This window comes from Eurosta solidaginis, chromosome 5 (assembly GCF_040869045.1).
Source record: "Eurosta solidaginis isolate ZX-2024a chromosome 5, ASM4086904v1, whole genome shotgun sequence".
Taxonomy (NCBI): domain Eukaryota; kingdom Metazoa; phylum Arthropoda; class Insecta; order Diptera; family Tephritidae; genus Eurosta; species Eurosta solidaginis.
The window spans coordinates 141914349-141930392 of NC_090323.1; the positions used below are offsets into that span (position 1 = coordinate 141914349).

General features: G+C 40.1%; 2 protein-coding genes across 7 annotated transcripts in view; one reads left to right on the plus strand and one right to left on the minus strand.

Moving 5' to 3' along the window:
• Window positions 1-12896, plus strand: part of Sec63 (translocation protein Sec63) — a 58140-nt gene extending 45244 nt beyond the window's left edge. The window contains exons 2-6 of the mRNA XM_067788911.1: window positions 7684-8393; window positions 8455-8977; window positions 9040-9166; window positions 11298-11923; window positions 12020-12896. Of these exons, the coding sequence (XP_067645012.1) occupies window positions 7684-8393; window positions 8455-8977; window positions 9040-9166; window positions 11298-11923; window positions 12020-12198 (2165 nt within the window). The 3' untranslated portion in view covers window positions 12199-12896. The remainder of the gene's footprint in view (window positions 1-7683; window positions 8394-8454; window positions 8978-9039; window positions 9167-11297; window positions 11924-12019) is intronic.
• Window positions 12491-16044, minus strand: part of Sh3beta (SH3 domain binding glutamate rich protein Sh3beta) — a 168018-nt gene continuing 164464 nt past the window's right edge. For 5 of the 6 annotated variants that reach the window (XM_067788915.1, XM_067788914.1, XM_067788916.1 and 2 more), the window contains one exon: window positions 12491-14190. In XM_067788915.1, coding sequence (XP_067645016.1) covers window positions 13328-14190 — 863 coding nt within the window. In that variant the 3' untranslated portion in view covers window positions 12491-13327. The remainder of the gene's footprint in view (window positions 14191-16044) is intronic. The other variant, XR_010953669.1, reaches the window with a different exon arrangement.

Genomic DNA, 16044 nt, shown 5'->3' on the forward strand with positions numbered 1-16044 from the left:
CGCGGCCAGCGCCCCTGCGTCTTGGACCTTTTCGGTGCCGTAGGGTTGGATTCATCCATAGACCGCTGGCGCGTCGATGCTTCATCACTCTCGACCCAGTCCAGCCTGAAGTCCGGCAACATTTGTCTCGCCCAAACAAGGTCACGCTGCGCCTTCGCTTTTTTTAAATTAATGAGAGTCCGCTTTTCAGAGGTTATAAAATTGGCAGGTCGCTCAATTAAAATGAGTATGGGCAGGTGATCAGAAGCTAAAGTAAGGATCGAATGCCATTCAACGCAATTTATGAGCCCTGCGCTGACGATTGAGATGCCAGGTGAGCTATGGCAATTACCTGCAATTCTGGTGGGGGCATCGCCGTTTATCGTGCAGAAAGTCGTATTGTCTATTTGCTCTGCTAGCTGTCTGCCTCTGCTGTCGACTAACAAGCTGGATTGCCAGAGATCGTGGTGAGCGTTGAAGTCGCCAAGGATAAGACGGGTTTCGCCACAGAGTAGCGTACTGATATCAGCGCGATAGCGTCGTCACTCTGTGATTCAGAGATGGATGAAGGCGCCTTGAAGGATATAGGCTTTGTCGAGTGTGCTGTCCGATTGCTGCTGGTGTACCTGGTGTCAATGAGTTGGTACTAGTGTTTTGGCAGCAAGGTGCAACGAATGTGCCGGTCGCACGATTTCCGTTTGTAAGCCCAGAGCATCTATGAAGGTAGCATAGGCCAAGGCATGAACTGTATTGGACCGATGTCGCGATCGTAACTATTCTGAGCTGGTATACGGAACACACGGTGTGGGGGACAAGGAGTTGATGACTCCTTGTTACGCGAGTAGAAGTGTCGGAAATGGAGGGGAGGGACGGGGGTAAAAGCTGGTGTTCGGCATTGCTACTATCCATACTACGTAGATTGTAGTGATGGGTTGTAGCGGCCGCGTTAGTTGGAGCGCCATTTACCGCGAGCAACAGCGGACGGTTGATTTGGCATACTGAGTAGCGTTGTTGTTGTTGTTGTAGCGATAAGGTTGCTCCCCGAAGGCTTTGGGGAGTGTTATCGATGTGATGGTCCTTTGCCGGATACAGATCCGGTACCACAGCACCATTAAGGTGATAGCCCGACCATCTCGGGAACGATTTATGTGGCCAAATTAAACATTGAGGCCATTCCCTCCCTCCCCGCCCCCAAGTTCCATGAGGAGCTTGGGGTCGCCAGAGCCTCGTCTGTTAGTGAAACAGGATTCGCCACTTACAGGTGAGGTTGACAATTGGGTTTGGAGAAGCTATATATTGCGCTGGCAACCTGAAGGGTTGCGCTACACAGCCCCCCTTGAATCTGGTATTTTAGTCGCCTCCTACGACAGGCATACCTACCGCGGGTATATTCTGAACCCCTAACCCGCTAGGGGAACTGAGCAGCGTCGCTGCTAGAAGTACGTTTGAGAGTGAACCGCGGCACGTCTTTGGACGTGAACAGCAGGGAGCCACAAATGTTTTATAGAAATTTCGGGGGCGACGAACGTTGGGTTCTAACAACCAGAACAACCCGAACGATGCAACCATCTTTTACACGTGACACACTGACAAGAGTATGACCGTCTAAGATACATAAATCCTTTTCCGACATATGCAGCAGAACCACAGCCTGGGACCGGGGTTAGGTTCAATACCTTCCCGGAGCAGGAGGGTATGGAGCAGTCCAGCTGCAAGGAGCTGCTCCGAGGAAGACGATTTGTGGGAGGGACACAACAAATTAAATGGGGTTACACTGAAATTACAGCCTTTGGTCGGGAAAAAAAATCCCGAGTCGCTCCGGTACGAAGATCCGGCTGCCGTGGGAAGCGACAACAAAACATCATACGTTGTGGGGATTCAAGGGGTTGATAAGCGCAATACAAAGCTTTATAGCTTCAAAACTTCCACCACCCAATTGACAACCTCATCTACGCGAGGGGAATCCTGTTACAAATATGAATGTATCATACACATATTTAGCAGCCGAGGCTTTGGCGAACCCAAGTTCCTCATGGAACTAGGGCGTGGGAAGGGCGGGATGGCCTAGAAGGTTTAATGTGGTCATATTAATCGTTCCCGATATGGTCGGGTTGCTTTGTTACCGGAACGCGGATCTATATCCGGCAACATCGATAACACTCTTTTTAATTAAACAGTTTTATTTAGCTTGAGTTGACAGGCTGCACGGCCGTTGTGAACGAATCTTGTAATTAAAATTTAAGTAACTTCCCGATATGCTACAAGCTTGAAACTTGGAATGTAGTTCAGAACCCGATGACAATGCAATAATAAGAAAAAAATCGCCGCTAGGTGGCGCAAGGATCGAGATATCGCAAAATTCGCATTTGTGATCCGATTTGGCTCATATTTGGAACACATAATACATGCAAGAATAGAAATCGACCTGTGAAAAAAAATCGCCGCTAGGTGGCGCTTGGATCGAGATATTCACAAAAATCGTATTTGTGGCCCGATTTGGCTCATATTTGGAACACATAATACATGCAAGAATAGAAATCGACCTGTAAAAAAAATCGCCGCTAGGTGGCGCATGGATCGAGATATTCACAAAACTCGTATTTGTGGTCCGATTTGGCTCATATTTGGAACACATAATACATGCAAGAATAGAAAGCGACCTATGATGCCCGATTTGGCTCATCTTTGGAACAAATATCGCATACAGTCCGGTAGAAGTGACATCAAAATATTTTGGAGTTGGAGGAGGGACAAGCATACGTGGCGCAGAGTCGAGTAAAGTCTTTGGAAGGGTTATAGGGTTATGTATTGAGGACTTAGGTTGTAACAAATTGTCAGGAAAGAGTCCTTGTAATAATGAGTCAGTAATAATAAGCAATTAAATAAAGACTAAAAACTTGAAAATAAAATAATTGAAAAAATTTTTTAAGTTAAACGGTTTTATTGAAAACAATACTTACATTAAGTAGTAATAATACTTAAAGATAGAAAATAATTAGGTAGGTCCTAGGTACTAGTCATCACACTCCTCATCACTCCTTAGGTCGACTTCTATTCTAAAATATCGTTTTGGTTTAAGACTATTGAAATCAATGTTGTGAACACAAACGTCTGCAAACTTTGGTCTACATTTTAAAAATTCTATCCAGGGTCCTTGTAAAATTTTAATTATGTAGATGCGCCGAGGATTATACGATTTTCAGACATCAGTTACGCAATGACATCCACTTAGACTGCTTATGATTTCGAGGGCGGCATCCTTGGCCGAATAGTCACTCCCTAACGTTTCACGATGTTTCTCTGGTGTAGCTCGGCAGCATAGCGCGACAAGAACATCCGTTAGAAAGTCTTCGGAGCTACACCTAGAGCTTCTAGGAAACTGACGTCGACGAAGTTACATATGAGTTAGAAGTCGCAGTCCTATAGCTTCTGTGCCGGCATATGGTGTAAGGGTCAGGAGGCGTGGTAGCGACTGGTGGTCGGAATTGCTACTGTTCGCACATCGGGAATTGTAGCTCTTAATCATCGGGGATTGTAGCTCCAAAAAACTGGATGTGCCCTGTGCCACGAGAGTCATGAGTATTAATAGACCATTAATAGCAACTGTAAATCGCCTTTGTGCGTGACCGCCAAGGAGCCACAAATGATTTAAAGAAATTGTGTTTGCGCCGATTATTAGGAGTTAACCTCAGGTGAAACTACGCTTTGTACGAGATATACAGACAAAAGTGTGACCATTTTATGTATCTCTATTTCTTTTCGAAGCCTCCCTGGAGTAAGTGAACGAGGAACAATCCCTCCGCAAGGAGCTACTCCTGAAATTTTTGAACGATCTGCGAGATTTTGAGGCAAAACCCCCGGGTCTTACCGAAATGGCCAAAACGTTGATTTCCTTAAATACATACAAACAAAATCTTTCCTAAATAATATTTTTTTAAATAGAAAATCAAGCTTTTTAAAGTAAGAACACCGGCGGTGATCGGCGTAAACCTCTAGTACCAACTCACTGACACCAGGTACACCAGCAGCAATCGGACTGTACACTCGACAAAGCCTATATCCTTCAAGACGCCTTCATCCATCTCTGACTTCCAGAGTGCCTAGGAACAATGACAAATTTTCCATCGCCTTTGGCGATAAAGTGCCGTAGGATGCGAAGAAATGCGCGAGCGCTTTCTACCGACAATATATAATGCATTCTACGGTCGACAAAGATAGACGGAGGGCCAACAGACACGCACATAAACATAAATTCAGCGTGTCACCAATTACCATCACCGCCAAAGAAGGAGGATGCCCCATCGAAAGCAGTGGGCCCAGACGGCATAGCCATGCCGATGCCTAAAAGCCTAGGAAAAGAGGGTTTCAAATATTTAGCACATGTTTTCAACCTGTTTCTTTCCACCTTTGTCATTCCCGAAAAATGGAAAATGGGCAAGGTGGTCCCGCTACTAAAGCTTGGGAAACCAGCTAACACATCGATGAGCCTTGCAACAGAATAAACGGCTACCTCCCTGATCTCTCCAGTTTTTTCGCCTAGCGAAACCTGGCATTATCACCGACTAAATCCTCCGTGACCTTATTTACAACATGGACGGCCCAAATGTCGACCATTTTGAACATCCACGTCGATGGCACTACGCTACCGACTGTCCTACACCCCAAAATCTAGGGTGTGACGTTTGATCAGGATCTACATTTTGGTGAGCATGCAGCCGCAATTGTACCGAAAATCCAGAGCCGTAATAAAATCCTCAAATCCCTTGCTGGCAGTACTTGGGGAAAAGACAAAGAAACGCTCATTACCACATACAAAGCAATTGGCTAGCTGATTGCATGGCTACGCGTCTCCTATATCTTTGCAAAGCCTAAAACTACCCATTGGAAGAAGCTACAGGCCTGCTAAAATATGGCTCTCAGAACCGCCACGGACTGTCTTCTTATGCCCCCAGAACAGGAATTGCCCGGTGAATCCAGTACTCAAAGAAAAGTACCCAAAACTTGTAGAAGAGGAACGCATACTCCCCAGGGAAACGCGTGTCACTCTTGCTCAACTTCGTTCTGGATACTGTAACAGGTTAAACTGGTACCTATCCAGAATCAACCCCGACATTCAAAATGTATGCCCCGCTTGCAATGTGTCCCCACATAACACCAACCATCTCTTTAATTGTAATGTGGAACCAACGCCTCTAACACCCCTTTCATTATGGTCCACCCCTGTTGAAACAGCAAGTTTCCTTGGACTCCCGTTAGAGGATATTGATGACAATTTGTGATCGGTCGCGGCTGTTAGGTGGGGCGAAGCACTGCTACAACAACAACAACAACAACGTCCAAAGCAATTGGCCGGCCGCCCATGAGCTAAGCGTAACCAGTCTGGTCGCCTGGTCTTAAAAATACACTCTGGAAAAGGCTATAGGCCTGTCAAAATGCTGCAATCAGAACTTCCACTGGATGTTTCCTTATGACTCCCGAACACCATCTACATAGTGAGGCCAAAGATCTCAATATTAAAGAGCACAATAAAATGCCGAACAAACAGCTCTTGCTTAATTGTCACAAACCAGGACATTCCAGCAAACAACTGCTTGATTTAGCACCGCCTCCACGGGGAGTAAGGGAATATCTCCTAAAGCACTATGACGAGATCCGGCACCTTCCAACACTTCCGTTTGATCCAGGCAAGCATAAGCAGGCCCTTAGCCAAATCCACACAGAATCGGCAAACGCCTTTGTTAGGACGCGCTCGGTGAACCCCGTTATTAATAGACAATATCCCACCCTTGCAGAAGAAAGCACACTACCAAGGGAGACACGAGTCACCCTAGCCCAACTTCGTTCTGGATACTGTAACAGGTTAAACTCTTACTTGTCCAGAATCAACCCCGACATACGTAATGTATGTCCTGCATGCGATGTGTCCCCACATGACACCACCATCTTTTCAATTGTAATGTGGAACATACGCCTCTAACACCCATCTCCCTATGGTCCGCCCCTGTTGAAACAGCCAGTTTCCTTGGACTCCTGGACTCCTGGACTTAGAGGAGCTTCATGACAATTTGTGAGTGTTCGTACCCATTGAGTGGGGCAAAGCACTGTTAATGCAACATCAACAACAGCAGAGGCGTGCAAATTTGCCAAAATGTAGTAAAAATCATACAATTTTTGTTTACACAGCTATAACTCATAAGCAGAAGGATGGATTTGAAAAATTCCACTTTTCAGTAAAACTTTGAAATATTTACCTTCGATCTGCATCAAAAAAAAGACTTCATTCCTTTTCTTATATCAGCCAAATTGTTTAAACAAAACTAACATGTTTACCAAAAAATGTGTTTGTTCGCTGTGAACTGTGCGTGCTAATTGCTTTTGAGTGAGGCATGATGCGACACATACATACGTACAAATATATAGCATTCGCTGCGTTATTTAACTTCGGGCGTATGTTTATAGGTATGTATGGATGTATATCACTACATAGTTAGTATAAAACAAAGTCGGTTTTTCTGTCCCCATGTCCCTTTGAATGCTTAAACCTTTAAAAATACGCAACGGATTTTGATGCGCTTTTTAATAGATAAAGAGTGATTGAAGAGGAAGGAACGGATGAACATATTTCGCTGAAAATTGGTGGAGGAGTAGCTTAGAACCAGGAGACAGACATAGGATAATTTTTATCCCATTCTGGCTAGGGTCTTGAGATCAAAACGTGGACCTGGGTAATCTGGGATATGTTTGTACAATATGGGTATCAAATGGAAGCTGTTTATGAGTACTTTGATACGGGGTATTTTTCGTACCCGCGGGTAACTAGGGTCTCGAGATATAAGCGAAAACGTGGACGCGGGTACCCTAGAATGTTTATATAATATGGATAACAAATGAAAGCTGTTGATGAGTGCTTTAGTACAGGGTAGTTTTCATACCTATTTTTGAAGGGTCTCGAGATATAGGCCAAAACGTGGATCACGGTAACACTAGGATGTGTTCTTACATTATCGAATTGAAGCTGTTGATGAGTGATTTAGTACAGAGTAATTTTTATACCGCTGGGTGAGTAGGGTCTCAAGATATAGGCAAAAACCTGGACCCGGATACCCCTAGAATGTGTGAGTAATAGGGATATCAAATGGAAGCTGTTGCTGAGAGCTTTAAAGTAATTTTCATTGTGATATTCGATTTAATCGCATCAACCTGGCAAAACTGATAAATATGCATGCGAAGCCGAAATAAAGACATGAATTAATAATACCCATATAACTATTTACATATGTACGTCCTATTCGATTTGCCTGGCAATAAGGTATGAAGAAGAATGGGAAAAACTTGAGAGAAGAGAAAAGATGGAAGAAGGGGTCTGAGAAAGAGATAGAGTGAGACGAAGATAGAGATAGATGAAGCGAAAAGACGGAGGGAGGAGTGAATAAAAGGATTAAGAAAAAGTGAGGGGGGGGGGGGGGGGCAGAGTTAGACGGAAACAGCTTATTAAAATTTATTTAGATAGATCAAATTTAGGGCAGAACAACGTCTGACGGGTCTGCTAGTATTAGTATATACTTGTATGCACTGACTCGATCGTTAAACTACGAAGCGGTTGCTACTACACGTAAATTACTGAAATAATTATACTTTTAATGACTACTTTAATAGGCCAATAATAAATGCATACATGTGTGTATATTTTGCATTTCTCCACAGATCCCAATAAGTTGCAAGAAGAATGTCAATGCCCAGATTGCATAAAAAAGAAGATTATTTTGGCGGCTGCAGAGCCATACCGTACACTCAAATCATTTCTAATTAAGTTATGTTTGGTATTTGGTTGGGCGATGCTCATCTTACTTGCATATCGTGTGTCACAATTTGATTATGAAATGGCCAGTTTTGATCCATTTGAAATTCTACAATTGCCACCCACCGCTTCAATGGAAGAAATAAAAAAAACTTACCGTGATCTGTCCCGCGTATTGCATCCAGATAAGCCAACTGGTGATGAAAAGTCTTTTATGATGTTGCGGAAAGCCTACCAGGCACTCACTGACGAAACGGCTAAGCAAAACTATGAAAAATATGGTAATCCCGATGGCCCAGGTGCTATGTCTTTTGGTATAGCTTTGCCATCGTGGATTGTAGAAAAAGAGAATTCGGTATGGGTGCTGGGCCTCTATGGATTGATCTTTATGGTGGCATTGCCCTCCGTTGTTGGTATGTGGTGGTACCGCTCCATACGCTTTTCAGGCGATAAAGTGCTTTTAGATACCTCGCAAATGTACTTCTATTTCATACATAAAACTCCACATATGTTACTTAAGCGAGCTCTTATGATATTAGCTGCAAGTTTGGAGTTCGATAAAAGACACAATTCTCAGGTGGTTGAGCGACAGTCTGATAATGAGGAAGTCCCAGCAGTAAGTACCTTGATATATACATGGTATTATATATTTATATCCATATCTACCTAAATATTAGCTCATTCGACAATTGCCTAATTTAAACGAAAAATGTAAGGAGCATCCTCTTTGTCGCATGTACTCTATTAAGGCGCGCACCATACTACATGCCCACCTTTCACGCATTCCACTCAATCCCGATACGCTAGAAAAGGATCGCCAGTTTATTGTAAAAAAATGCCCATATCTTATTCAGGAAATGGTTTCCTGTGTACATCAGTTGGTAATGCTAGCATATGCGAGACGGGTTCCACGTCTACCCGGCATAGAAACTATAGAAAATTGTATGAAATTGTCTCCAATGATCATACAAGGTTTATGGGAATACAAATCACCTTTACTACAATTACCTCATCTTACTGAAGATCAGCATCTTTACTACATCAATAAAAAACGTCACATAAAAAATTTGCAGCAATTTGCTCAATTAAAATCGGAGGAAAGTAGGCAGCTATTGAAAAGTCTAACCGATTTTGAATATGAGAACGTGATGAAAGTTTTAGGAAAATTGCCACTGATAGATTTCACCATACGCTGCGAAGGTAAACAAAATAATGAGCAGTAAGTACATAATTAAATCAGTTAACAATTGCTTTATTTACAGTTATTGATGATGAAAATACGAATGTTGTAACAGCTGGCGCTATAGTGACTGTTACTGTAACGCTGGTACGTAAAGATATGAAGACCTTATTTGGTGACGCTAAAGTACCGGAAAAACAAGACATCAAGTAAGTATCAAAATAATGTAATGTAAAAGAAAAAAAATTTGAAAATTAGAGCTGCTAGGATATCTTTTGAAATTATCTCGTCTATTATAAATCAAGTAAATAGACCAAAGAAATACTTTCGATTGACTTTATAGCCGGAGCAAGTATGCAAAGCCAGATTTGCGGTAAGCTTTGTCTCTTGTATCGCAGATATACGAATGTGCGCCGCTTCATGAAATCGACTATCTGCGCAATCTTCTTAGTTAATACATTTCAGTTTAACTGCAGTATTTTGAATTGTGAGGGGAAGACATCATCACTCTGGGGGTGAGGGTGTGTGCGCCTTAGTGGAATAAAGCTAGGTCGCGTTTGCTGCTCTGGCCCAGGGATAATATGCCTCTAGGCAAAGGCTGGGGGCTCATGTTGTTGAGTGTGTGGCTTGGCAGCAGATGCCGGATCTAGCCCAGAAAACCTCCTTTGATGCAAACATCCTTTGCAAGTGACAAACTGACAGAAGTCTGACCATTCTAAATATATTATTTTTCGGCAAAACCACTTCTGAATTGGGGTTAGGTTCAACACCTTCCCGTAGCAAGAGAGTAAGGAACAGGCCATCTGCTAGGATCTGCTCCGAGGGTGAGAATTTGTGCGAGGGACGCCCATATTAAATGCAGTCACCCTGAATTGAAGTCCTTAGTTGCTCCGGTACATAAAAGCGGCTGGCTTGGGGAACGATTAAACAGGGTAGCCGCAGAGACCTATCCCCCGTTTCTGTTTAATTTCTTCAAACCAAAGCTCCCCCCAGAAGGACCAACTGTTATTGCCTGTACCGACGAATACACAATAATGGCTCGCGCAGTCTGGCATTGTCGCCGCCAAGATGAAAATACATAGTGGACGATCATGTCAATGGCGCAAATTATAGCTTCCGTGAACCAAATTTTCATCCTAGGTAGGGTTAATACCTTAATGGTGCTACTTTCCGGAGCGCACTGAACCAATATCCCGCAAAGTGCCATGAACATGAATAAAACTCCCCCAAATGCTTCGGGGAGTCTCCTTATCGCTGCTAGAAGAAGAAGAAGTCACCCGTAATGTGTGTTCAAGCATCTTTTCTTGAATAGGGCGCAGCACTGTTAACACAACAATAAAACAAAATAATGCCTTACAACTTACGCATCGTCGGCTGATATTCAATACCATCTATCATCAAAAACGCAGCTATATTGTAAATTTCTAATAATATGAATATACACCAATGGATGATAAAATATCCCGTTGTGTATTCAAACCAGTTTCTTATATTTAACTCAGCTTAGTTTAGTTTAAAAGTCATATAGATTTTTTTGCTGTTCGAATAGAAATTGTTTTTATAAAAAATATTGTTGATAGAGTTAAGAAAAGAAAATATAAGTTTTTTGGATGTAGCGTTTATGTCGAACTATGTTTTGAGCAGGTGAAGCAGGTGAGTTCCATATCGAACACTTATAATATTGATATACGGGATCAAGGGTTAATAAGCGCAATACAAAGTTTTATAGCTTCCGCATTCCAATTGTCAGCCTCACCTACGCGAGGGGAATTCTGTTACTTTGTTTCTCATGGAACTAGGGTGGGGGAGTGGGATGGCCTAAAAGGTTCAATGTCATATTAATCGTTCCCGAGATGGTCGGACTAGTACCTTAACGATTCATTGTTGCCGGAACATACCAGATCTTTATCCGACAAAGGACCATCAACATCGATAACAATCCCCAAAACCTTTGGGGATTGTCGTTATCGTTAATACAGCAACAACAACAACAACATATACGGAAGTTTATGTATGTCGACCCTATTGCAGCATTGCGCACTCCCAACGTTATGCGATTAAAGCTATAATATCTGTGCTTAAATGTAGCTGGGTATGAAAATGTATGCTGATAGAGGCTTTTGCTTTGGTAAAAAAATGTTGGCTGATAGAGAACTTTTCAAAATGATAATTAATACCATTTGAGCCAAGTTTTAAAGCTGTCATTAATGTTATATATGAAAGCTGAGTTAGAGAGCATTTTACCATCTCAAATTCATTTGTTAAAATTGCTGATGGAAGGTATTGAATATAAGCCGACGATATAATATACATCGCTTGATGAATTTACCGTGCATATAGGGATGATGATGAAGCAACAGGTGGTGGCGGGGATGATGAAGAGGCGTCTGCAATTGCGGCAGTACCAGTTAAGAAACCATCTGCTTGGGGTAAACCGCAACAACGTAAGGGAAAAGGTGGTAAGGGCGGCAAGAAATCGGCTAATAATCAGAAACGCAGAGCAGCACCAAACACTGTGCAACAAAGTAAATCAATCGTGTCTGCCTCTTCAGGGAGTGTGGATGCTCAAGATCAGAACGAAGATACCGACTCTGATGCGGATGCTAGTGATGTGGATGAGAAATATTGCACAGGCGACGAATCCGATAGCGACAAACCACATAACAATAAGAGTGAGGCATATGATGATGATGACGATGATGAGGCCTGGGAAAGATTGCAAGCTAAGCTAAATAAACGTGAAAAACTGGAAGGGAAATCACGCATATCTCATACGGTACACTGTCCATACTTCCCTGAAGAAAAACAAGAATACTGGTGGACGTATATCTGCGATCGGAAATCCCGATCACTACTAACAGCGCCCTACCATGTTACCAGTCTTGTGGATAAAGAGGAAATACAATTAAAATTTACGGCTCCACGTTGGCCGGGTCTGTACACATTTACAGTATGTTTAAGATCTGGTAAGTACCAATCGAGTAATATCTATTTAGTACAGTAAAATGTGAGTGTATTTTTTGCTTTATCTGTTCTTTTGTTTTTTTATTTTTTTTTGGCAGACTCATATCTTGGTATGGATCAACAGCAAGAGCTAAAATTGGACGTTAAGAAGGCACCAGTCCCACCTATAGACCACCCGCAATGGGACCTTAGCGAATCCGAACCTGAAAATCATGAACAGCACGATCACTCTAGCGATTACACGACTGATAGCTCTGAAGATGAGGGTACAGATTGAAAGTGTTGGGAAGCCTAAAAGGTTTAACAGCTATATGATGCATTAACAGTGATGTAGATTTTTTACATTTTATTTGATTAACGAGTTTCTTACAATTGATACGTTTTGATTTAATTGGAAAGAAAAGGACTATAAAACTTTAGATGCGAGTTCAACCAAACACAAATAAAATATTATTAAGATTAAATTTTTAAGAGAATATAATTGATTTTGTTTTTAGCTTAAAATAATATATATATATAAATATAATACATGAAAGGAGTGAAGAAAAACCAAATCAAATTGTAAATGATTTTTTTTTTTAATGGTTTTGAAGTTTTACTATTTTTTTATAACTCTTTTTAAATTAAAAACTACTTCAAAATCAATACACTGCAAGTAAATATAAAACATTTTAAATTATTTAAATTATTAAATTTTATTACAAAATGCATACAATTACAATCTTATTTCATAGAAGACTTGCTCCGGTGATGATGGTCGTAATTAGTGTAAAATAAAAACACGAGGAAATAAATACACACAATAGAGATATATAAACAACTAAATTTTTTTAAACTTATTTTTAATTACCATCTTAATTATCATCATTATATAAGCTTTTGTTTAAAATAAACTTGTGAAAAAAAACATCAGGATAGGCCAGAGGTAAAAAATAAATTAGACAAATGATGTGGGAGATGGTCATTTTAATGATATTTCTTATGTTTCTTATTCCTTTAACTCAACCACTGATATACAATATCGATTTCTTCTATATATGTAGGTGACTTGCGTGGTAGAAAATACTGGCAGGGATATTGGTGTAAAATTTGTTTTGTTTTCGATAAGAGAATCGAATTTTTTCTTGCCACTTGCTTGTACAATCAAGATATAAAAAAGAAGGTAATTCCATTTTTATTATGAGGCTGTAATTTTGATTAAAAAACAGATTATTGAGATTTGTATTTATGTCAAGGCGAACTGCTTCTTCTTGATCATTGTAAAGGCTTACTATTAATTTAATTGCTATTTGCCACCATTCAGCGTTCTTTTTTGTAATTCGTTCAAAATTTATTCATTATCTCCAGCTGTAAAGATTCGTCGACATCTCCTTCCTTGTCATCGTCATTTGAGTTTGTACTGTTGTCTACGGTGCGTCAGCTTCCTCGCCTTCTTTCTTCGATTTACCATCTGCGATTTCACTACTGTCGCTAGTTTCTTTTTTATATTCTTCTACCTTATAATCTTCATTTATTTCCTTTTGATTATCCTCTTCCGTCCTTTTATCTTCTGGAATTCCCCTCTTACCACCTGCTTGTACAGTTTGTTTTTCCACATTTTCATTATCTAAAGCTGTTGTTTTCCCAACATCAATATTTTTTTCATTTTCCTCTTCCTTCTTTTCTGCAGTTTCACTTTCGTCGGCACTTACTTCTTCAGCTTTCTCATCATCCTTAACTTCCTCACCCACCACTTTCTCTTCTGCTATTTCACTGCCGTCCGCGGTTTGTTTTACACTTCCTTCTGCATTTCCACTCTCTTTTTCCATATCATCTTTGTCATCGTTTTCTATTTTTCTATGGGTCTGGTCCGCTTTGAAAGTTTCGGTGTTAATGTTATCTTCTTTATTTTTTATTACTTCCCCTCCTATATTTTCAGATTTTTTCGTTTCGCTACTTTTTTCTGTATTATCTTCTCCTAACTCTTCTACTGATTCGGCCTTATTAATATTTTTTCCTTCGGCTTCATTATTTACTTCGTTTTCCTCCACATAATTCTTTTTCGAATCACTGGTCTTTTCTTCAGCATTTTCACTCTCTTGTCCAGTTAGACTTGTTTCTCCTTCACATTTTTTGGGATCTTTGTTTTCCTCTTGATTTGATTCGCATTTTCCTCCATCTGGAGTGTGCCCCTCGCACGTTTCCTCAGCTTTCGCTTCATTGTCTCCTTTTACCGCCCCTGTTTGCATTTTACGGCTATCTATGGCCACTGTATTTTCCTCAGGTTTATCTGTTATGTATATATATATATATATATTTCAAACAGTTAGTTTAATAGTTGCATGCATGTATATTAGACTGAATCACAAAAAGTTTCAAACTATCGCGCCTGTAGATAACACTGGATCACAAATTCCAATTTTTTTCTGCACCAGAGACGCCATTATGAAATTCCTATGTAAAATCACCCCCTGATTTCGAAAATCAAGTTTATTTTTAATTCTATGGTAACGTTTTTGAGATATTTACGAATAACGGTTTTTTCCACACAAAAAAAGTTGGGTCCACTTAATCATATATGTATATCTCAAGAACGAATTGAGCAATTCCAAAACAGTTTGAAGCTGTTAAAAGGTAATATCATTTTATATAAACTGTGCATACAACACTTTTTGCTAGGCCCTGCATATTCAAAGATAACGAACAATCATTACGGATTTTTTCCATTTTTTTTTGTAAAAATATAAAAAAATGTGTACTTTGCGAGGAAGGATCTCGAAAACTTTTTATTTTTTTGCAGATTTGTTCTTTTCTCTCTACGCTCTGTTTTATTACAAAAAAATAAGCGTTCATTCAAGAAAATCGATGGACTAGTACAAAAGTTATAAGCATTCAAGTAAATATATCCATTTAATACTTAAGTACCCTACTGGTACATATTAATATTCGCTAATTCACTGATATACGAATTTTTTTGTAATAAAACAGACCTTAGAGAGAAAAAAACAAATCTGCAAAAAAATGAAAAGTTTTCGAGGTCTTCCTCGCAAAGTACACATTTTTTTACATTTTTATAAAAAAAATGGAAAAAATCCGTATTGATTGTTTGTTATCCTTGAATCTGCAGGGCCTAGCAAAAAGTGTTGTATGCACAGTTTATATAAAATGATATTACCTTTTAAAAGCTTCAAACTGTTTTGGAATTGCTCAATTCGTTCTTGAGATATACATATATGATTAAGTGGACCCAACTTTTTTTTTGTGGAAAAAACCGTTATTCGTAAATATCTCAAAAACGTTACCATAGAATTAAAAATAACCTTGATTTTTGAAATCAGGGGGAGATTTTACATAGGAATTTGATAATGGCACCTCTGGTGCATTTTGGCTGTAAACCAGTGTAATTAAAGCTAGCATTATGCCCCTATGACACTGGCGCATAGTTTCAGCTTTTTTTTACAGATAGCTCATAGAAAATTATTTCAAAAAGCTGCAACTAAATTTGGAACCTATTTTATTTTGACTATGCGCCTATGTCTTTTTCTTGTATTTAACGCGTGATATGCGGCGAAACATTTTAACAACTTGCCAAAGCGAGACCAATACTACGCAAAAAAACTGAGTTTGACATTCTGAAAATTTTATTATTCTAAAATTTTTTTTACAATTTAAAAACAAGGACGGGACTGTTGTTGTTGTTTAAAGGGGACTATCTTTGGCGGTGCCGAAGACCTCATACCTTTCATGTATGGATGTGAACAATAATCTGAAGAAATTTCAAAAATTCATAAAATCTGACTTCGTTTCGTTTATTAACATTGATTATCGTAACGAAATGATATCGTTTCGTTGGTTAAGCATGCCTGATCAAAACTGATTAGTTGTTCCTCAGCTTGCGCTGCTTTTATACTCCCTGTTGCCTTCTTCGCATATTTCTCATAAGGCCTAGACTTTTCACTAACATGGAACAGTTGTATCGCATACTTGGTTATTTAGTTATATGCGTGTGTATGTGTTGAGAACAACTTCTGCCCTTAGCTGATGACTACATATGTGTATGTGAGATATCTCTTCACTTCGAGCTGCTGGTTATGTGTGTGGAATATGCTTCGGTGCCTTGTACATAAGTGTGGCTGCCTGCTGT